At 45.7% G+C, this 22,501-nt stretch overlaps 1 protein-coding gene across 1 annotated transcript in view; it reads right to left on the bottom strand.

Moving 5' to 3' along the window:
• Window positions 1-19,623, bottom strand: part of NIPSNAP1 (nipsnap homolog 1) — a 36,866-nt gene extending 17,243 nt beyond the window's left edge. The window contains exons 1-4 of the mRNA XM_001380137.5: window positions 19,408-19,623; window positions 6,089-6,216; window positions 3,041-3,086; window positions 211-305 (exon numbers count right to left, since the gene is read on the bottom strand). Of these exons, the coding sequence (XP_001380174.3) occupies window positions 211-305; window positions 3,041-3,086; window positions 6,089-6,216; window positions 19,408-19,514 (376 nt within the window). The 5' untranslated portion in view covers window positions 19,515-19,623. The remainder of the gene's footprint in view (window positions 1-210; window positions 306-3,040; window positions 3,087-6,088; window positions 6,217-19,407) is intronic.
• Between the last annotated feature and the right edge of the window lie 2,878 nt (window positions 19,624-22,501).

The following is a 22,501-nucleotide window of genomic DNA, read 5'->3' as shown; positions in this document are numbered from 1 at the left end:
GATGCCCACCTTTGAGAAAGGTCAGAGTGGAGAGTGATGCCTGGGTTCCCTCTGCCAGGGATAAAAATGGAGGTTCAGTGTCCATCCAGGGAAAGAAAAGCAGGGGTCATTGGCGAGACAGTTGGAGTGAGTTCTGGGGTGAGGGAAGGGGGAGGTCTTGGAGACACTGGGCACTAGTTCTGATCCTCCAGGCTAAAGCTGAGGGCTTACCTGCCTGGTCTTGCTCCCCATACCAGGTATTCCAGTTCCCTACCAGGGCACAAGGGTAGTCTGGGTCCAGGTGAAGCTTGGGGAGTACTGCTTCCCTGCAAAAAGCAAAAAGATGAGGATAAATTAGGGCCCTGTTTTCTCTCCCCAGTCACAAAAGACCCAGCCTGGTCAGAGGAGGATGTAGCTGGGTATCCATCTCCCTTTTTTACTGCCATCTAGCCCTGGGCATTCAATAGGAAATGGTCCTGATCCCAAACAATGTAATCCTTCCTTCTACCACTTCTATTATCTTTGGCAATTTAGGTTCACTTTCTTGAGCCTTAGTTTTCTAATCAACGAAATGGGGATATTTTCTTTTCTTTTCCTTTCCTTTCTTTTGTTTTGTTTTGTTTTGGCCTAGACTTGTGCTTTCCTTGGTATTTTGAATTCCCAGAAGAAAACTCCCTCTCACAATGCAGGATTTGTCTCTTAGCTTATAGTGTTAGAGAATTATCTAGAGCACTGAAAATTTAAGTAACCTTCCTGGGCTCAAAAAGCCAGTCTCACAGGCAGGACCCCAGGCTTCTTGACTTTGAGAATAATTCTCTATCCACTAAGTCCCATGGAGGGGGGGGGTGGAAAGGGGGGAGGCAGTACTTAATCATCCACCTCACAAGGATCGCTGGAGGAAGTGTCCCATGACCCGGATGGAGCAATATGACTGTGAGCTATTCATTCATTGATTTAAAAGGAAGGAGGGGAAAACTCACCCCCAAATTCCAGAAAATCAAAAGGGGATTCACAGAGCCTCCATCAATTGTTCCATTTCCTCCCTCAGCCTGCATCCATCTAAATATATCAGACTCCTTAAGTTGAAGAGGGTATATGACAGATTCTGTTTCTAACCTTAAGACCTAAGAGCAGTTTGGTAAACCAGAGAGGAGACTGGGCTTAGAGTCAGAAAGGCTTTGGCTTAAATCCAGGCTCTGTCACTTTCCTATGGGACCAAAGGCAAATCAACCAACTTCTCTGGGCCTCAGTCTCCCCATGAGTAAAATGAGAAGATCCATCTATATGGCCTCAGCAGTAACTTGTAGGTTTAGACCTACGAAGGACTTCCTACTGGCTATGTGAGTTTGGGAAAACCTTCACCTCTCTGGGCTTCAGGCCCTAAATTAACTAAGGAGTCATATTTGGGTCGAAAAATTACAAATCCCTACGATATTCGTGGAAAGCAACTCTAGTTGTGTGGAGGGAGCCAAAAAAAATCAACACAACCAAAATGATTTGTATATATTTTGTCTCCATTTCAATGGATACATATTTTCATCTCAATAGAAATATAAAGAGTACAGCTTGCCCCAAAGAATTTTATGGCTGGAGTGAGCCCAAAGGTGTATGGCTTCTTGGAAGCGCAGCCTGAGGAGGCTCCCCCAAAGCACCATATTTCCCCCTCTCTGTCTGCCCTCAGCTCTTGGGATGTACTGATGAAGCACATGACTAGAGGAAATATTTCCATCCATTCTGGAGCTGGGCTGTGGCTTTGGGGATGGGGAACAACAGAAAACTTTGGAACGTGTGCCCAAGTCCGAATCCCAGCTTTGCCAGTTACTCCTGGTATGACTTTGGACAAATTATTTGCCCTCTCTAGATCTCAGTTTCTCCCTCTGTAAAAATGTCAGGATTGGGCCAGGATGGTCTCTAGGGTCTTTTCTTCTAGCTCTGTAATCTTATAATAAATTAAATGGGAAGGGGAAAACATATTCAATTTGATTTCTTTTGAAAGGGATATCGGAAACTGGATTTCCTTGGGAAGAGGGCAGTCCCAGACTTTCCCAATGCAGGCAAGAATTTTCTCAGCAGCTTATGCTGGAAAAGCACTTAATTCTCTCTTTCTCTCTCCTCTCTCTCTCCTCTTTCTTCTTTCTCTTTCCTCTATTCTCTTCTCTCCTCTCTCTCTCTTCTCCTTTTCTCTCTCCTCTCTCTCTTCTCTCTCTTCTTTCTTTTCTCTTTCCTCTATTCTCTTCTCTCTCCTCTTCTCCCCTCCTCTCTCTGCTCTCTCTTCTTTATTCTCTCTTTCCTCTATTCTCTTCTCTTCTCTCTCCTCTCCTCTCTCCTCTCTCTCCCTCTCCCTCCCCCTACCTCTCTCTCTCTCTCTCTCCCTCTCTCTGCTCTCTCTTCTTTCTTCTCTCTTTCCTCTATTCTCTTCTCTCCTCTCTCCTCTCTCTCCCTCTCCCTCCCCCTACCTCTCTCTCTCTCTCTCTCTCCCTCTCTCTGCTCTCTCTTCTTTCTTCTCTCTTTCCTCTATTCTCTTCTCTTCTCTCTCCTCTCTCTGTCTCTGTCTCTGTCTCTCTGTCTCTCTCTCTCCCTCCCCCCCCCCTCTCACCTTCCCTCCCTAACTAGGCTAATAATATATTCCTCTACTTACTCAGTCTTTTTCCTGTCCTTATACATAATATCCCATCTCCAGCCTCCATATCTATGCACAGGCTGTGCCCCATGACCGGAAGCTCTCTAGATACCTTCCAGACTCAGCTCTCAAGTGCCGTCTAGCAGAGATTATCATCTCCCACCCCGTAGAATCAAAGTTGCTTTGTACACATTTTGTCTTCATGTATGTGGACATAGCAATAGAATATAAGCCCTTTGAGGACAGGGAATGCCTTAACACATTGTGTCTGGCATGCAGGACTGACTTTATAAACCTCAGTTGGATGCATTGAAATGATGTGGCAGCAAGAGGAGGCTGGGGACAAGCGTTGGCACTGGAAGGTGGGCAGAGGCCACAAGCTTGGGCTGGACACTTTGGCCTGTCAGGGCCAAAAGAACAAAAAGAGGGAAGAAGACTCACGTCAGGCTGTTGTAGGCATCCAGGCACTCAGGCTTCACATTGTGAACTGTAATAAACCAATCAGAGAAGAGCCAATTATTTGGGGATTTGTGTAAACAGGGGCAAACCCAAAAGGATTGACTTGGGAAAAGAGGAGAGAAGAAACTGTCCAAAATTTAGAGCTAAAAATGCATTAGGGGGCAGCTGGGTAGCTCAATGGATTAAGAGCCAGGTCTATAGATAAAAGTCCTGGGTTCAAATCTAGACAGAAATGCTTACTTGCGGTGTGACCCTGGGCCAGTCATTTAACCCCATTTGCCTAACCGTTACCATTCTTCTGTCTTAGAACTAATATAAATAGTATTGATTCTAAGATGGAAGGTAAAAGATTTTGGGTTTTTTTTAAGTGCATTAGATATGGAGTCAGGAAAGAAGAACTAGGGTCAAATCCCCTCCCTGACACTTCTTGGCTATGCGAACACATCATCTCTGGGCCTCAGTTTCCTCACTTGTAAAATGAAGATCAGAAGACTTGTAGTGCCTCCTTCAAAGGGTTGCTATGAGGCTGGGAAGAGAGGATGTATGGGAAGCTCTTTGCAGACCTGAGGATACAATATCAATGTCATATGCTTCGGTGTTCTCAGCTATAAAATGGGGTTAAGAGCAGCCATTTCCCAGGGTTGTTGTGAGGATCAAATGAGACCTTATTTGTCAATAGCTTGGCATAGAGTTAGTGCTCCATAACTGCTAGCCACACTCACTGTCGTCATCAGAGCTCTCAGGCTCCCCAAAGGCCATCATCCATTTATGCCGCCTGTGCAGAAAGAGACCCACAGACAGGAAGTGATTTGCCAAAGACAACACTTGCTAACCTTTACTCAGAAACTAGAGATTTCTCATTCAGATCCTCGTCTCTAGCAAGTTCCAAACTAAACGTCCACTAAGACATTCAGATAAATATTTGAAATAAGATCAATTGCAATAACATGGAAAACTTGACAAGCCTTAAAGAATCATGGGTTTAGGAAACCTTCAAGCCCTATGGAAATAGGCTTCTGTTATTATTATAAAAGAAAAGGTTAGAGATGGGAGGTCCTGGGTTCAAATCTGGCCGCAGCCACTTCCTAGCTGTGTGACCCTGGGCAAGTCACTTGACCCCCATTGCCTAGCCCTTACCACTCTTCTGCCTTGATGGAAGGTAAAGGTTTAAAAATTAAAAAAAGGAAAGGGCATGGGAGAAATAAGAAATGTCTGTTAGAAAAAGGATGCAATGGCTAAGGCTCCACTCACCTTGCAGAAGACTTAGTTAGCAACCCCAGGAGGTAAGTGCAATGATTGTTCTGCATCCCATTTTATAGATGAGGAAACTGAGGCAGTTAGAATTGAAGTGACTTGCCCAGGTTCACACAGGCTAGTAAGGATCTGAGGCTGGATTTGATTTCAGATCTTTCTGACTAAGGCACCTAGATGGCATAGTGGATAGAGTACCAGGAGTAGAATCAGGAAGACTCAGTTCTTTGAGTTCAAATTTGGACTGAGATACTTTCTAGCTGTGTGACCTTGGATAAGTCACTTGACCCTCTTTGCCTCAGTTTCCTCATCTGTAAAACGAGCTGGAGAAAGAAATGGCAAACCACTTCAGTATCTTAGTCAAGAAAAATCCACATGGAGTCCAAATATTTACTGTGTGACCCTGGGCAAGTCACTTAACTCTGCCTCAGTTTCCTCATCTGTAAAATGAGCTGGAGAAGGAAATGGCAAACCACTCCAGTATCTCTGCCAAGAAAATCCCAAATGGTGTTACAGAATTGGACACAAGTGAAGAACAACAAAACTTCCTTTATTTGGTTGTAAGCTCCTTGAGGGCAGGGATAATCTTTTTTCTTATTTGTATCCCCAGCAGTTAAATACAGTGCCTGGCACAGAAGGTACTTAAAAATGTTTACTGAACTGAATTGAATTGGCACAAACCTCAGCCCTAGGGTACAAAGACAAAAGTTAACCAAGCATTCCCTGTCCTCCAAGCCTCTGATGGGCCCATTCTTCTCCTTAACACTAAAGTCCTGCTTCCAGGAATGTTCACCAGTGGTGATCATGGAGAACACCAGTGCATGCTGGAGCCTCAGGTGTCCCAAAGGGCCATAGAGAGACAAGTAGTGATAAGCACAAGGAATTACACCAATGGAAGGAATACCAGCTCCTTGAGGGCAGGGATGCCTCCATGGTGCTGTGGACAGAGTTCTGGATTTGGGGAATTAGGAAGACCTGGGGTCAGACACTTAACATCTGTGTGACCTGGGGAAGTCACTTCTCTTCTCTGGACTTCAGGTCAGTCAATAATCAAATGCCTACTATGTGCCAGACATTGCGCTGAGTGCTAGGCATCCAAAAAAGGCAAAAGGAGTCCCTGCCTCCAAGGAGCTTACAGCCTAATAAGGAAGACAACATGCACACAACTACGTACAAAGTAAAGAGAGGAGATACAGGAAATCAAGAGGGAAGGCACTAGAATTAAGAAGGGTAAGAGGGCTTCCTGGGGAAGGCTAAAGGGCTTCTCCAAAGCCTTTCCTGACTGGAAGAGGCGCTTAATAAAATGTTTTCCAATGAATTGATTGGTAAGGACTTGGCAGAGCTTACCTACTGCTGATTTAGCCTTCCAAAGGCCAGAGTAACCACCTAGTCAAGTTTAGGCAGAAGGCTTTAGGGGACATACACAGATCATTGTTATTTATCAGGGAAAGATGACCCAGACATGTCAATTTTATGTGTGGAAGTTCCCTCCATGACTACCAATTGACAACTCACAGGCTTCGAGAGCTCCTTGGAAGTGACTTGACCAAGGTCACATATCCAGTATAAATCAGAGGCAGGACTTAAAAGCCAACTCTTCCTGACTACCACACTGCCCCTCAGGAATATGAACTCATGTTGAACTTATAAAATAATGTCTTATTTATGAGCCCAAAGGTTCTACCTGATCCCTGAAAAAGGAACCCAGGAACCTCCAACAGGGAGGGAAAGTAAAGAGAAGGGAAGAGAAGTGAGAAGAGAGAAGGGGAAGATACTCACACTGAATCTTGTACAGGTTGCTGGTCTCCTTCTTTGACAGGAGGGTAGAATGGGCATCCTTCCGGGGATCTACTTTGTGGACAAAGAGGGACCGGAACCAGCTGCTTTCTCTGTCTTTCGAGTAGGTCCTGAGAAAGCAGGGATGTCAGAGAGTCATGGCTGACAGATGAATAATCTTTTCCTCTCTGTCCCAATTCTATCTATGGAATCTCAGGCTTAGAGCTGGAAGGGACCTCTGGGGTGGTTGGATTCAATGCCCTCATTTTATGGATGAGGAATTGAGGCCCAAAAAGGGAAAGTGATTTACCCACAGGTAAATTTGTAGGATTTCAAGTATTATAGGTCATAGACAGTACACAGGATAACAGGGTTAAGTGACTTGTCCAGGGTCACAAAGCTAAAATCAGAGATCAGAAAGCTAGAGATGGAAGGGGCCTTGAGGGTCCTTTAGTCCAACCCCTCCATTTTACAGATAAAAAAAAAACAAAGACATGGAAAAGAAAGCCCAGGTGCTAGGGCAAGATTTGAACCCAGGACCTCTGGATCCAAATCCAACACTTTTTCCACTTAACTCTACTGCTTCCTGACCTCATTACATCCTGATAATACTTAATCCTAGATTAGCTGCCTTCCTCTTGATTTCCATCCCACCCCCAAACCAGTGATCTTTCAACTGGAAAGTACAAAACCCCATAGATGAGGCCTGATACAGATCTAGGAATTAATGTCATCAGACTTCGATTGAGCCTTCTCCCTATGCAGATTTCCCTTTATCTGTTGATTATTGAGTAATTTTATCTAGTCAAACCACCTTCTAACATCACCTTGACCATGGAGGCCTCCTCTCAGACCCTGCTGCAGTCTAGAGGTCTGAGCCCCAGAGCCTTGGGAAAAGCTGTACAGCCAGTCTGATCCCCGCAGCCATCTTCCTAGGAGGCCACCCCAATGGGGATGTAGCTCAGAAACTGCTCCTAGGGGCATCTAGGTAACACAATGAATAGAAATCAGGCCTAGAGTCAGGAAGACCTGGGTTCAAATCTGGTGTGACCTTGGGCAAGTCACTGAACCTCGATTGCCTAGCCCTTGACACCCTTGTCTTAGAAATGATATTAAGACAGAACTTAAGGACTTTTAAAAAGAAGAGAATTACTCCTAGAGGTATTACAGCCTCATGTTCTGAAAACCCAGAAAGTTCTGGGCACCAGAAGACTTGGCATCTTTCCATTGGACTTGTGGCTGAAACCTTCCCTGGGTGTTGTCTCCCCAGCATTAGAATGTAAGCTCCTTGAGGGCAGGGATCAGCTTGACTTTCCAGTTTGTATTCCCATCCCTGCACACATTCTTGTGCACATAGTAAATGCTTATTAGAAAATGCTTTATCCCTTCATTTATCTCATGTGGCGGATAGAGCACTTTGGAGGCAAGAGGGCTTGTGTTAGAGCCCTATCTCAGATACTTACCAGCTATGTGACCTTGGGTAAGTCACTGAGCTATTCTGTCTCAAGTTTCCTCTTCAGGAAAATGAGTATGTTGGAGCAGATGACAGACTTTAAGGTCTCTTCCAGCCCTCAGACTATTATCTCCTCATCATACTCTCCCCCCATAGCAGTTGTCCCAATCCCCCATCTCCAGTCTCACTCCCCTATGACTCAGTAGAGATTAGCTCCTACTGACCAGAGACGTTTGAGGCCAGCTAGATGGTGCTATAGTGTAGAAAGTGCCAGGTCTTGAGTAAAGAAGACCCAAGTTCAAATTTAACCTCAAACACTTCCTAGCATGACCCTGGATAAGTCAAATTTGCCCCAGTTATCTTATCTGTTAAAATGAGCTGGAGAAGGAAAAGGCAAACCACTCCAGTACTTTAGCTGTGTGACCCTTGGCAAGTCACTTAACTCTGCCTCAGTTTTCTTATCTGTAAAAATGAGCTGGAGAAGGAAATGGCAAACCACTCCAGTATCTTTGCCAAGAAAATCCCAGAGGGGGTCATGGAGAGTCAGACATGACTGAAAAAATAAATGAAGAACAAGCTGCCACATTTACCCCTCACTGATCTCTCACTTCTTTTCTACAGGTAGGACATGGTGTCTCTCCTTGCTAACGCCAACCCTTCCTTTGGACTCTGATATTCCTGAACCCAAGCTAGTGCTCTCTACATGCCCTGAATAACCTAAACATCCCCTGAATGTTCACATTTTTAAATGCATCAGAGACATAGAATTATACAGGAAACCAATTATACATGCGAGGCACCCAACAAAAGATTTTTTAAATGTTTATGAACCCTGGGTTAAGAACTCCTGCTTGAAAGCGTAGCTAGGCAGCTCAGTGGAGATAGCCAGGCCTAGAAATGTGAAGTCCTAGGTTCGAATGTGACCTCAAACACTTCCTAGCTGTGTAACTCTGGGCAAATCCCTTAATCCCCATTATCTAGCTCTTCCTGCTCTTCTGCCTTGGAACTGATACTAAGTATTGATTCTAAGACTATGGTAATGGTTAACAAACAAGCAAACAAAAACCCTACTTGAGAACCTCTAACCACTTAAGAATGAGTGTCAGAACTGGAGGGATTCCACGTAAACTGAAAGGACCTCCAGGAATTGATGCAGTGAAAGAACATTGTACACAGAGATGGATACATTGTGGCACAATCAAATGTAATGGACTTCTCTACTAGCAGCAATGCAATGATCCAGGACAATCCTGAGGGACTTATGAGAAAGAAACTATCCACATCCAGAGGAAGAACTGTGGGAGTGGAAACACCGAAGAAAAACAGCTGCTCGATCACATGGGTCGATGGGGATATGACTGGGGATGGAGACTCTAAATGATCACCCTAGTGCAATTATCAATAATATGGAAATAGGTCTTGATCAATGACATGTAAAACCCAATGGAATTGCCAAGTCGGTTACTAGGGGTGGAGGGTAGGGGGAGGAGGAGAGGGAAAGAACATGAATCATGTAACCATGGGAAAATATTCTAAATTAATTAATTAAATAAAAAATTTCAATAAAAAAAGAATGAGTGTCAGAATACTATGAAAAAGGGGGTTCAGAAGAGCTGGAATGGGCTTTAGAACAGGGGATGTCAGATCTCTTAGAATAGGGAGTGTCAGCTGGGAGGGGCCTTAGAACAAGGGATGTTAGAGCTGGGAGGGGGCTTAGAACAGGGGATGTCAGGGAAGGGAGGGGTCTTAGAATAGGGGGTGCCAGAGCTGGGAGGGGCCTTAGAACAAGAATGTTAGGGCTGGGAGGGGGCTTAGAACAGGGGATGTCAGGGAAGGGAGGGGTCTTAGAATAGGGGGTGTCAGAGCTGGGAGGGGCCTTAGAACAAGGATGTTAGGGCTGGGAGGGGGCTTAGAACAGGGGATGTCAGGGAAGGGAGGGGTCTTAGAATAGGGGGTGCCAGAGCTGGGAGGGGCCTTAGAACAAGAATGTTAGGGCTGGGAGGGGGCTTAGAACAGGGGATGTCAGGGAAGGGAGGGGTCTTAGAATAGGGGGTGTCAGAGCTGGAAGGAGCTTTAGAACAAGGGATGTTAGGGCTGGGAGGGGCCTTAGAACAAGGGATGTCAGGGAAGGGAGAGGTCTTAGAATAGGGGGTGTCAGAGCTGGGAGGGGCCTTAGAACAAGGGATGTTAGGGCTGGGATGGGGCTTAGAACAGGGGATGTCAGGGAAGGGAGGGGTCTTAGAATAGGGGGTGTCAGAGCTGGAAGGAGCTTTAGAACAAGGGATGTTAGGGCTGGGAGGGGCCTTAGAACAAGGGATGTCAGGGAAGGGAGGGGGACTAGAATAGGGGAAGGCAGAGCTGGGGGTGGGGGGTTAGACAGAGGAGGTTCCCTTCAAGAGAGGAGGTCTCACAGCTAATTCAGAGAAGCAGGCTAGAGGCCAGGCCTCACCTCCGGCCCAGCTCTCTCCCCATAAGTGCCTGCCAGGGGCTGGGACCACACTGCCCTGACTGGTACTTCATAGCCGCAGACCTTGGCCTCAGTGTCAGAGAAGCTGCCTTGGGGAGGCCTTGTGAGGTGCTGCTGTGCTGAGCTGGTCACCATGACCTTTGGCTGGGGGTTGGACAGTTTTTGCTTTTCCTTCCTATTCAGAAGGTAAAGAGCCTGTTTGTCACCCAGAGAGGAGGTGGTGGCAGGGATGAATCCCTGCCCTGTTTACATGCACAAAGACCTTTGTTCTTGGACTTCAAACTCTAGTCACTTATTAACCCTGGAAATGCCCAAGATAAACAGCCAGGCAGGCCTGTCCCAAAGCAGATCCTTTCCGTAGGAAGTGCCTATGATGTGCAACCTGGAAGGGAGGTGCTGTTTAATGATCCAGAAGGGAGGTGTATGATGATTCCCATTTTACAGCTGAGGAAACTGAGATAGACAGAGAAGTGACTTGCTTAGGGTCACAAAGCTAGTTAGCATCTGAAGCTAGATTTTAAATCCAGTCTTCCTGACTCCAGGCCCAGTGTTTTCTCCATGGGCTCCAAGCCTCTCCTGAGGGAAAGCCCTGGTTCCCCCAAAGTCTAGCCTGAAGCTCTTCACAGAAACCAGGGGGCAGTCCTGCTGGCAAAGCTGTGAGACCTTGGACAAGACACTTTACTCTGAGCCTTAATTTTCTCCTCTAGAATGGAGGGTGTAGAACAATGAGATGTGGTTCTTGGAGGCTGGGCACAGGTCGATTTTTGTCCTTGTACATTCAATAGCTGATTGCAGTGGGTGCTTAATAAATGCTTGTTGAGCGGCAAGATTCCCTCCAGGGTCTAACCCAATGGGGAATTGAGTCCAGGAAGAACTGGGGTAGAGGAAGACCTCAGAGCACACAATAGAAATAATCAAATATTTCACCTTCATCGTCCTTTCCAAAAGCAGGCAAAGGGAACCCACTTTATTCCTGGGGTGAACAAGAGCACCCAGGTTTTTCTGGGTCTCAGTTTCTCCATCTGAAAATAATGGGGGAGACTCATCTTTAAACATTAATATTATCATTAAGAATATTATTAATAACAGACATGTATAGAATACTCTAAAAGTTTACAAAGCATTTGCTATCATTCATCCTTCACAACAACCTTGTGAAGTAGGTACCACAGTTAATTATTATCCCCATTTTATGGAGGAGGAAACTGAGGCTGGGACCTATCAAGCAGCCAGTAAGAATCAAAGGCAGAATTTGAATCCGAGGCTCCCCTCACAAATGCAACTCCAGCTATATTCCACTGCTATATAACCCAGTTTTATACATTGTTAAGTTCTCTGCCTGACGTAGGGGCCAATATAGGTTTACTAACTGAATGACTAGGACTCTTCCCCAGAGTTCATGTTTCACGTTTTTATAAATTATTTCCACAAGGTTATATACAGAGCAAATTCAGAACCAAAGACAACTTTAAAGACTTGGTTTCCACACTGCTAGCCCATTCTAAATCCATATTATAAATGGCGCCCATTTTCCAGGGCTCCATGCCCAAGTGGGCATGTTGGAACTGGGTATTAGAGTTGTCCAATAGATTTTGAGATCTCTCTCCACCCCCAAAGTCATTAATCTAGGCCTTTTGTAATGTTACTCAACCTGTTGTATTGTTCTTTCATTTGAGTTGTATCTAATGTTTTGTGATCCGATTTTAGGGCTTTCTTGGCAGAAATACTGGAGTGGTTTGAATTTCCTCCTCCTATTAATATTTCAGATGGAGAAACTGAGGCAAACAGGGTTTTTTTTTATGAAAGATACTCAACGGGTTGGCCATTTCCTTCCCCAGCTCCTTTTCCAGATGAGGAAACTGAGGCAAACAGGGAGAAGTGACTTGGCCAGGGTCACACAACTAGGAAGTATCTGAAACCAGATCTGAACTTGGGAAGATGATTCTTCCTGACTCTGGATCTGACACTCTATCCACTGTGCCACCTAACTGCCCACTTGACCTGTTGTAGTAGTTTCCTAAGAGGACTCCTCCCCTCCAGTCTCTGTTCTCCAATTCATTCTGAATAGGCAAGGTTTTATTTCCTGAAAAATAACTTCCATCCTGTCTCTCTGCCACCCATAAATCTCCAATGGCTCCCCATTGTGTACAAAATAAAACCTAAACTCTTCTGCTTGGCATTGAAGCTCTCCACCATCTGGCCCTCACCATCTCTCTAATTCCTATCACTTTGCCCCTCAAGCCTACCCATCTCATCACTAAATGCAGACTCTTCCTCTTTCCCACTTCCATATGTTCACAGCCTGGGATGTCCTCTCCTCAACACCTGGAGTCTATTTTTCAAGACCCGGCTCATGTCCCACATTTACTAGAGCAGAGGCTGTGGGATATAGCAATTAAGAACATTTTATTTCAGATTCATACATGGAATTGGACCCCAAACGTCCCCGTAAGTTGGGGCCCAGAAAGTATCACTAACAGCCCCATACTATGAAGAGATCAGAGAAAAGAGGGAAAGGGCTAATGTGGACAAAAATAATTGTGAGCAGCTCTTTTTGTGATAGCAAAGAAGTAGAAAGGAAAGGGGCTTCCATCAGTTGGGGAATGGAAGAACAAATCGTGGTACAAGAATCTTGCTGTGCCATTAAAAATGATGAAAGGGATGGTTGGAGAGAAACTTGAGAAGACTTATATGAACTGATGCAAAGCAAAGTCAGCAGAACCAGAGGAACAATGTACATAATACCAACATTGTAAAGCCAAATAAAGAACTCTGATCTGCGTAAAGACTAACCCTGATTTCCAAGGACTGATTGTGAATCCTGATCCCCAACTCTTGACAGAGAAGTGATTCAGAGTATATAATGAGAAATACTTTTTTTTAGACATGGCCGATGTGGAAAACTGTTTTATTTGGCTATGCACATTCACTAAAATTTTTGTTTTCTTTTTCAAGACAAGGAGGTAGAAAGGAAATAAAATAAGTGGTTATTAATTGACAATAAAATTACATTCTGGACATGATTCCTACAAGTCTCTTCCAGGTCCTAGAGTCTATGAGACCTTTTTGCTAGAGCTGATACCAGGGGAAAGAGTCTAGAGGAGAGGACAGAGCCAAGAATTCAGAATCAGTTCTATGTTTGAATCCTAGTAACCTGCTACTTACTTCTGGGTAAATGATGTCTCCAGTCCCCTTTTCTGTGCAATGAAGTGATTGGCCTGGATCATTCGAAGAACCTTTCAGGTTGAAATTTGATGATCCTAACCTTTCCTTCCACAGGGCTCCTAGCAATGCTGTTCAGTGTGTCCTATCACCTTCCCTCCACTCATGTAGCCACCACTCTGGTCCAGCTCCTTCCACCTCTTGCTGAAACTATTGCAGTGGTTTCCTAATTCCTTCTTGCCTCAAGTCTCTCCCCACTCCAATCCATGCTCTTCTTCCTCACCAAACTCATTTTCCTGGAGTACAGATCTAGAGGTCACACCTCTTACTCCACAAACTGCAGTAGCTCCCTATTCCTTCTAGGACCAAATACAAACTCCTTTATTTGCATTTCAAAGTCCTTCACATTCTACCTTCCAATTGGCTTTTTCAACTCTTCTCTATGAACTCTACCAGGGCAATGAAGGTGGCACAGTGGATAGAGTGCCAGATTTGGAGTCAGGAGAACTCATCTTCTTGGGTTCAGATCTTACCTCAGACATTTACTAGCTGTGGGACCCTGGGCAAGGCACATACATACTTACCGCCTCAGTTTCCTCAACAGTAAACTTGAGATAATTGCTCCTACCTCGTTATGAGGCTCAAATGAGATAGTTGTAAAACATTTAGTACAGTTTCTGATGCATAATGGGTGCTTAATTAATCTTATTTTTAAAAAACCAGTAACAATGTAAGCCCTCAAATGGACAAACCAAAGCCTCTGAGTTGACAACCAGGCCAGGCTTTTCTATCATGCCCCAGAAAGCTTTTCAGCCTGGAAGAGCACATCCATCTTGGAACTCACTAGGGCTCCTACTAGACCTCCATTTACTCTCTCTTTTTTTTAAAATCCCCGTCTTCAACCTGAGAATCAATAGTGTGTATTAATTCCAAGACAGAAGATCGGTAGGGGCTAGGCAGTGGGGGTCAAGTGACTTGCCCAGCGTCACACAGCTGGGAAGCCAGATTTGAACCCAGGACCTCCTGTCTCTAGGCCTGGCTTTCAATCCACTGAGCCACCTAGCTGCCCACCAAACTCCAATTTTATTTTATTTTTATTAAAAAAAAAAAAACCCTTACCTTCCATTTTAGAATCAATATCACATATTGGTTCCAAGGCAGAAGACTGGTAAGGGATAGGCAATGAGGGTTAAGTGACTTGCCCAGGGTCACCCAGCTAGGAAGTGTCTGAGGTCAGATTTGAACCTAGGACCTCCCATCTCTAGGCCTGGCTCTCAATCCACTGAGCTACCCAGCTGCCACCCATTTACTCTTAAAAAAATTTTTTTTTTTTATTATACCCCATACCTTCTGCCTTTGTATCATTTCTAAGACAGAATACTGACAAGGGCTAGGCAATCAAGCTTGTGGTTTATGCAGGGTCACAAAGCTAGGAAGTGCCTCTGTTACTCTTCTAGACTTTTCCTATTGTGCCTCTCCCATCATTCCTTCCTCCGACTCCCTCTGCTTGAAGCTTCCTTGTAGGTACAGTCTTCCTCAATCAAGTGGAAGCTCCTTGAGGGCAAGGACTGTCTTTCTTTTTGCGTGTCCGGTAGATCTCGGTTTACTCAACCAATACGTCCCAAGATCCTTCACCTAAGTTGAAAATCACACATAAGAGTGAGCCCCATCATTGATAAGTATTTCTTGTACAAACTTACCAAGGCACTTTCCAATTTTCTTAGGCTTATTAGAGCTCCCAGCAGCACTCTGCTGGTACTTTGGGGGCCATCATTAAGAAACTCAATAGCATTAATGAAACAAGGAGAAACACTGCTCTGATGGAGACACGACGTAGTACAAGAGAGAACTCTCCATGGAGACTGATTCAGGAGGTTTTTTTGTTAGGCACAAAACGCCGTAATGACTCACACTAACACTTCTCGGAGTGAGAATGAATGTGATTGGGTGAACTACTGGGAGACCTGACACCACTTGGGAAAATGGCACAGATTTTAAAACCTTTATTTTGTGTCTTTTTCTGCCTTTTTTTCCCATATGCCAATCCCATATACCTGAATTCATGGGTGCCAAGCTTGAGTAAAATGAGGTCTTACTGTATTTGTATACCCAGAGCTTTGCACAGTGCCTGGTACATAGTAAATACTTAAGTTTTTGATGATGTGGAACTGACTTGGTACCTATAGAAAAAACCTTGAAACAAATCATTTTCTCTTTTGGGTCTCAGTTTCTTCTTCTGAAAAATAAAGGAGATTAGGGGTAGCTAGGTAGCACAGTGGATGAGTGCCAGGATTAGAGTCAGGAGGACCTGAGTTCAAATCTGACCCCAGATATTTCCTAGCAGTGTGACCCTAGGCAAGTCATTAACCCTGATTGCCTAGTCCTTACCAATGTTCTGTCTTAGAATTGATAGAGGAGTGGGGTGGTTCAGTGAGTGGATTAAGAGCCAAGGAGGTCCTGGGTTCAAACTTAGCCTAAGACATTTCCCAGTTATGTGACCCTGGGCAAGTCATTTAACCTCTGTTGCCTTGCTCTTACCACTCTTCTGCCTTGGAATCAACTCATAGTATTGCTTCTAAGATGGAAGGTGAAGGTTTCAATTTTTAAAAAAAGAATTAATACCAAGACAGAAGATAAAGGTAAAGGGACTAGACCAAATCTCTACTTATTGTGTACCTAGTACCCAGGATACAAATATAAAACCAAGACAATCCCTGCCCTCGAAGAGTTGATTGGGAGATACACCTGCTGGTGTATACAAAATATCAATGAGAGGCATTTAAAAACTGAAGGAAGGGGGCAGTTGGGTGGCTCAGTGGATTGAGAGCCTAGAGACAGGAGGTCCTAGGGTCAAATCTGACCTCTTCCTAGCTGTGTGACCCTGGTCAAGTCACTTGACCTCCATTGCCTAGCCCTTACCACTCTTCTGCCTTGGAGCCAATATACAGTATTGACTCCAAGATGGAAGGTGAGGGTTATTTAAAAAAAAAAAAGGAAGGAATCAGGGAAGATCTCTTGAAAGAATCACAAGGAGACTTAAAGGAGACTGTGGGATTTTAAAAGGAAAAAGTCAGGAAGACATTGTAGGTATGGGGGCCAGTCTTCCAGAGGCAAGTAGGCAGGAGAAAGAATGTTACATTCCATCGTTGTTGTAAGTCAGTCAGTTCGGTGGATCATGTATAGGAGAGTGATAGGTAATTTGCCTTGGAAAGACACATTGAAGTCACATGGCAAAGGTCTTTAAATGCCAAATATTCAGTTGTTTTTCAGTCATGTCCATCTCTTTTTGTTTTTGTTTTTGCAAAAATGCTAGAGTAGTTTGCCATTTCCTTCTCCAATTCATTTTTCATATGAGGAAACTATGGCAAAGAAGGTTAAGTGACTTGCCCAGGGTCACACAGCTAGACGTATCTGAGGCTTTGGTTTGAACTTGGGAAGCTGAGTCTTCCTGACTCTAGTCCCAGCACTCCATCCACTCCACCACCTTACTGCCAAAAGCTAAATAAATGAGTTTATATTTTATCTTGGAGATAAATGGAGAAACATTGAAGTCTGCTCAAGGAAGAACAATTTGGCAACTGTACAGAGGAAGGACTGGAGAGGGGAGAGAATAGAGGCCCCTTTGGAAGCTCTTGCAATAGTCTGAAGATCACAAGAACTAAAACTTGACTCCTTCCTAGGTCAGGGCTTTTGTTGTGGTTCCAAACCACAGACACTTACTGAGTGCCTGCAATGTGGCTGCCTAAGATACAGTCTTGCAATCTAGTCAGAGTGAAGATACAAACTTTGAAAGACAAGGATAAAAAGTAGCCCATGTTAAGTAAGTAATATTAAGTAAGGTTACAATTTGCTCTTGAATGACTAAATGTCAGAAGTGAGAGAGGAGCCCTGAGCCCAGCTCATACCTGAAAGGAATCTTCACTCTAACAAATGGTTGTCCAGCCTTGGCTTGAAGACCTCCAAGGATGGGGAGCTCACTACCTCTCAAGGCAGGGCATTCTGTTTGGGACAGCTCTAATGTCTAATGGCAGCTTAAACCCTCTTCTCTGCCAGCTTCCACCCATTGCTCCTGGTTCTGTCCTCTCTGGGGCCAAGAAGAACAAGGGAGATCCCTCCTTCACTTGATAGTTATTTGAATCCTTGAGAATAGCTCTCATTCCCCCCCCCCCCAGTCTTCTGTTCTCAAGGGTAAATCTGCCCAGCTGCTAAGACTAGAAGCTACTATGGGATCTTAGGTAAGTTCTAGACTCAGTGTTCTCCTCTGCAAAGAGGGGGTTGGGTTAGAGCAGGGGCTCTCAACCCTTTTTTGTACCAAGGACTCTTTCTTTGAATACAAAGACTTAATTTAAAAAAAAGGCTAGCGGTTTAGTAAAAATAAAGATGCATCCCCCCCCCCATTATTCCAGTTCATGGCCCCCTGAAATTTTAACCTCAGGTTAAGAGCACCCACCTGGTCCCCATGGAAAACAACAACAACTATTACTACTACAAAGTAAGATCACTGGGGAATTAGGGCTGGCCAAGTCAAGATTAACCACTCATTTTTGCAAAGGAAGAAACTTACTCTCCTCCCCTGCCCCAGAAGGGAAGGAAGTGACTAGGGAGCCCTCGGCTAGGTAGTGGTGGACCTGGGACCCAGGCTTCCTAACCACCAGCCTAGAGAGCTTGCTCTCTCTCCTGCAAATGGATTCTCTCTCTCCTCTATTTTGCAAGCATCCTCCATTGAACGCAAGGTGAGAAATGAATTGCCAATTAAAGGACTCCAGTCCACTGCCTGCTGGTGCTTTCCACCTGTATAACCTGAGCAAATCACTTTTCCTTCCAAGGCTTTGGTTTCCCCATACGAAAAATGGGGGGCTTGAATTCAAGGTGGCCTCTAATTGGCCCTTCTAGTTGCCAGTCCTTTGAGGGTTCCATTTTTCCTCTTTAGCCAAGGGTGACCTTTAGCCAGAGAGAAGAAACGAGGTCTTTGGGGCTTACCTTCTCCATGGCCCAGTTCTAAAGTCCCTTCTAGTGCTAAGGTTCAGGTGCTCCAATGAGTCCCCCTTTCCTCTAACCCATGGGAAATCGAGGTGCTTGCTGGATGGAGCAGAGGGTTCACTGCCTGCTGCAAGGCACTGTGTGTGAACACACAAAGAACCAGCAGCATTCATTCAGCAGCCTCAAGTCTCGCCCTGCTCCTCCCCCACCCCTCAACCAAGGCGCACAGGCAAGGACCCTTTCTTAGCTTTGCATCACCCAACAATGCCCCTCTGGAGAGCAGCACAATAGGACACCTTCTCCCTCCTGCCGACTGGCCTCCAGTCTAGTAGGAGAGCCCTCCCTTCCCACTCCACCCCTCCCCCTTTCAGGGGGATTCTGGGCATAAACCACACCAGCTCCCCGCAAATCCTGCTCACCTCCCACCCAGGGACAGCTCCGGTTCCGCCCCTCCCCCCCCAGCCCTAGTCTCTGCCCTTCCCCCATCCCTGCCCTCCTCCTCCCTTGTCCCCATCCCAGGGACACCCCCCCCCATCTCCCTCTTTTCTCCATTCTAACCCTCCCTCCTCCCATCCCGGACCCAGCCTCATCTCAGGCTCTTTCCTCTTCCTCAATGTAGTGTCTGCCCCTCCCCCATCCTATTGTGGGCACGGTCCTTCCCCCCTTCTTCTTTTAAACCTTCCACTTCTCCCCTCATCGCTCAGGGTCCTATCTTTCTTCTCTTCCCCGCCCCCCCCCACTCTGTCTCTCTCTCTCACACACACAGACACACACCCCTTCCCCTCCCCCCATCCTTCCATTGTGGCATGGACCATCTTCCTATCCCAAACCGTGCCCCTAGACCCATCCCCTCCCCCCTTCCATCCCAAGCCTAGCCCCGGGTCCCATCCCTCTGGTCCTAACCCTCCCCACCCCCATCCTCCCATTGTGAGCACTGCCCGTTCTCTCATCCCAAGCCTTGCCCCTCTCCCCTGGTCCTGCTCCTTCCCCCATTCTCCCATTGTGGGCACTCACTGATCATCCTCCAGTCCCAAGCCGAGCCCCCCACCCCGCCCCGCCTGCCCCTCCCCCCATCCTCCCATTGTGGACCTGATCTTCCCCACAGCGCACCCCGACTTCTACCATCCTAGGGGTGGCTCGTGCCCCTCCCCCCCTCTGCCTCCCATTCTCCCAGCTCAGCCCCGGGACCTCCTGAGTCAGCAGGGGCCCCATGTGTGGCCCCCCGGGCTGGGCCTCAGGAGGCCCCGACAGCGCGCTCACCTCGGCCCCCCAGGTGTAGCTCCGGCGGGGTGGCCGGGCCCCGGGCCCCTCCGTAGGGCCGCTCGGCGGAGCGCGCTAGCCGAGATGCTGCACACCCGCGCAGCCATGTTCGGGCGGCAGCAGCTAGAGGCGCGAGGGAAACCCAACAACAGGAGGGCCGGGCCGATGGGACCGCCCAGGGGGCGGGGCCAGTTGGGGGCCGGGCTGCTGGGGTGACGCCCCGCCCCCACGGCCCTGCTCGGGCAGCCACCTGAGCCCTAGTACCCGAGCCCAGCCCCTGCAGCCCTGTAGGATGTCCCGGCTGGGTGGGCACCCCTCCTGTGCTCAGAGCCGGAGCCCCCTAGGGAGAGGGGAGACCTCTAGCCTCCGAGGAGTCCTCAACAAACCTAGGGCCTTGGCTGATTTCCCAGGGGGAGATGCTCCCCACCCACTCTGAGATGGCTCTTCTCAGTGGGAGAGCCCTAACATTGGCCTGATGGCCACTTCTCGCCTCCCTCTTGGTTCTGCTTTCCGAGTTAAGTGGAACCAGTGGAATATTGCTCTCCCGAGGGACAATGCATCCTTCTGCTGTTGGAAGGCAGCTCTCCATACCCAGTTACGGGATGGTACAGAAATGCTGGTGGGAAAGGTTTAGTTTCCCCAATATATAAGGAACTAAGGCAAATTTACAAAAAACCAAGCCATTCCCCAATCGACAAATGGACTAAGGACATGAAGAGGCAGTTCTCAGATGAAGAAATCAAAACTATCAATAAGCACATGAAAAAGTGCTCTAAATCCCTCCAGACTAGAGAAATGCAAATCAAAACAACTCTGGGGTATCACCTCACACATGGCTAACATGACAGCAAAGGAAAGTAATGAATGCTGGAGAGGATGTGGCAAAGTAGGGACACTAATTCATTGCTGATGGAGTTGTGAACTGATCCAATCATTCTGGAGGGCAATTAGGAACTATGCCAAAAGGGCACTAAAAGACTGTCTGCCCTTTCATCCAGCCATAAAACTTCTGGGTCTGTATCCCAAAGAGATAATAAGGAAAAAGACATGTACAAGAATATTCATAGCCACCTTCTTGGTGGCAGCAAAAAATTGGAAAATGAGGGGGTGCCCTTCAATTGGAGAATGGCTTAACAAATGATGGCATCTGTTGGTGATGGAATACTATTGTGCTCAAAGGAATAATGAACTGGAGGGATTCCATGTGAACTGGAACGACCTCCATGAACTGATGCAGAGTGAGAGGAGCAGAACCAGGAAAACATTATACACAGAGACGGATACACTGTGGCACAACTGAATATAACAGACTTTTCTACTAGCAGCAATGCAATGATGCAGGACAATTCTGAGGAACTTATGAGAAAGAATGCTATCTACATTCAGAGGAAGAACTGTGGGAGCAGAAACAGAAGAAAAACATAGGATGGATCATGTGGTTTGATGGGGATATGATTGGGGTTTTTGTGATAAAAGATCATTCTATTGCAAAAAAGAATAATATGGAAATAGGAAGGAGGAAAGGAGGGAAAGAACATGAATCATGTGACCATGGAAAAATATTCTAAATAAATAATATTTTTAAAAAAAGAACTGCTGGTCTGATGATCAGTGAAGCTCCTGTCAAATTCAAGATACTGATCAGGAGGAGGACTTGGAGGTTACTCAGGCCAACTTCCTCATTGGCTTGAAGACTTCCATTTAAAGGCAACTGCCTCACATATAGAAATGAATTGATGCAAAGTGAAGTGGGCAGAACCAGAACACTGTATATAGTAACAGAAACCTCTGAAGGATTGAATAAACTATTATCTGCAAAACAAGGTTCCAAGATAACCCCAAGGGACTCATGATAACAAACAAACAAGCAAGCAAGCAAGCAAGCAAAGAAGCAAAAGACTATCCACAGCCAGAGAAGAAACTTTTAGAATCTGATTAAAGCACAAAAGCCTTCAAGAATTTATTTTTTTAAACCCTCACCTTCCATCTTAGCATTAATGCTGTGTATTGGTTCCAAGGCAGAAGAGTGGTAAGGGCTAGGCAAAGGAGGTTAAGTGACTTGCCCAGAGTTAGGAAGTGTTTCAGACCAAATTTGAACCCAAGACCTTCTATCTCTGAGTCTGCCTCTCAAACCACTGAGCCATCTAGCTGCGCCCTTCCTTTGTAAATTTTGATTAAACCTTTATTTTCTGTCTTGGAAGTACTGGATCTAAGACAGAAGAGTGGTAAGAGCTAGGCAATGGGAGGTAAATGACTTGCCCAGGGTCACACAAGTAGTTTTCATGAGTTTTTTTATTGTATGTGTGATATGTCTTAAGTCACAACATGGGGAATATGAATATGTATTACATGAAAACACTGATATAACCTACATCGGACAATTTATCACCTCAGAGAAGGGAAGACAGGGATGGATGCAAAGAGGAAGGGAAAGAATCTGAATTACAAAATGTCAGAAAACAATTGTCAAAAATTGTTTCAACATGTAATTGAAAAAAATTAAATTAAATTAAAAAATAAAAATAGAAGCAACTGACTCCCTCTGGGCAGCCAGACCCTATGATAGTTAGGAGATTGGAAGAAGCCAAATTCAATCCTTTTGTAGAATCATAAAACCCCGCTTTTTACTTTCTCTGAATAAATTTGGAATTATTTTCCTCTAAAGGCCTTTTCAGGCTTGTGGCCAGCCATCTCTTCATTTCCCACTCCAATGCACTCCTCTATATTCCTCCATCATATACTTTTTCCATCCCAAGATACTGGCCCATCCAAAGACAATTTCCTCCCTCTATCTTACTGAAGGAATTACTCTAGAGCCGGCCCATAAAAGTATCCTTTTCCTTTCTGTTAGAGGCATTCAAAGGGCTTCTAATTCTGAATAAAAATCTATGGAGGGTATCGAATGAGAGCACGAGCGTAATTCATATCAGACTATTTACTCTCTTGGGGAGGGTGAGGGAGAGAATCTGTATGGCCAAATGTCAGAAAACAATTGTCAAAAATTGGTTTTAGGGGGCAGCTGGGTAGTTCAGTGGATTGAGAGCCAGGCCCAGAGATGGGAGGTCCTGGGTTCAAATCTGACCTCAGACACTTC

Source organism: Monodelphis domestica, chromosome 3 (assembly GCF_027887165.1).
Source record: "Monodelphis domestica isolate mMonDom1 chromosome 3, mMonDom1.pri, whole genome shotgun sequence".
Taxonomy (NCBI): Eukaryota; Metazoa; Chordata; class Mammalia; order Didelphimorphia; family Didelphidae; genus Monodelphis; species Monodelphis domestica.
This window is presented reverse-complemented; position numbering and strand designations above follow the sequence as displayed.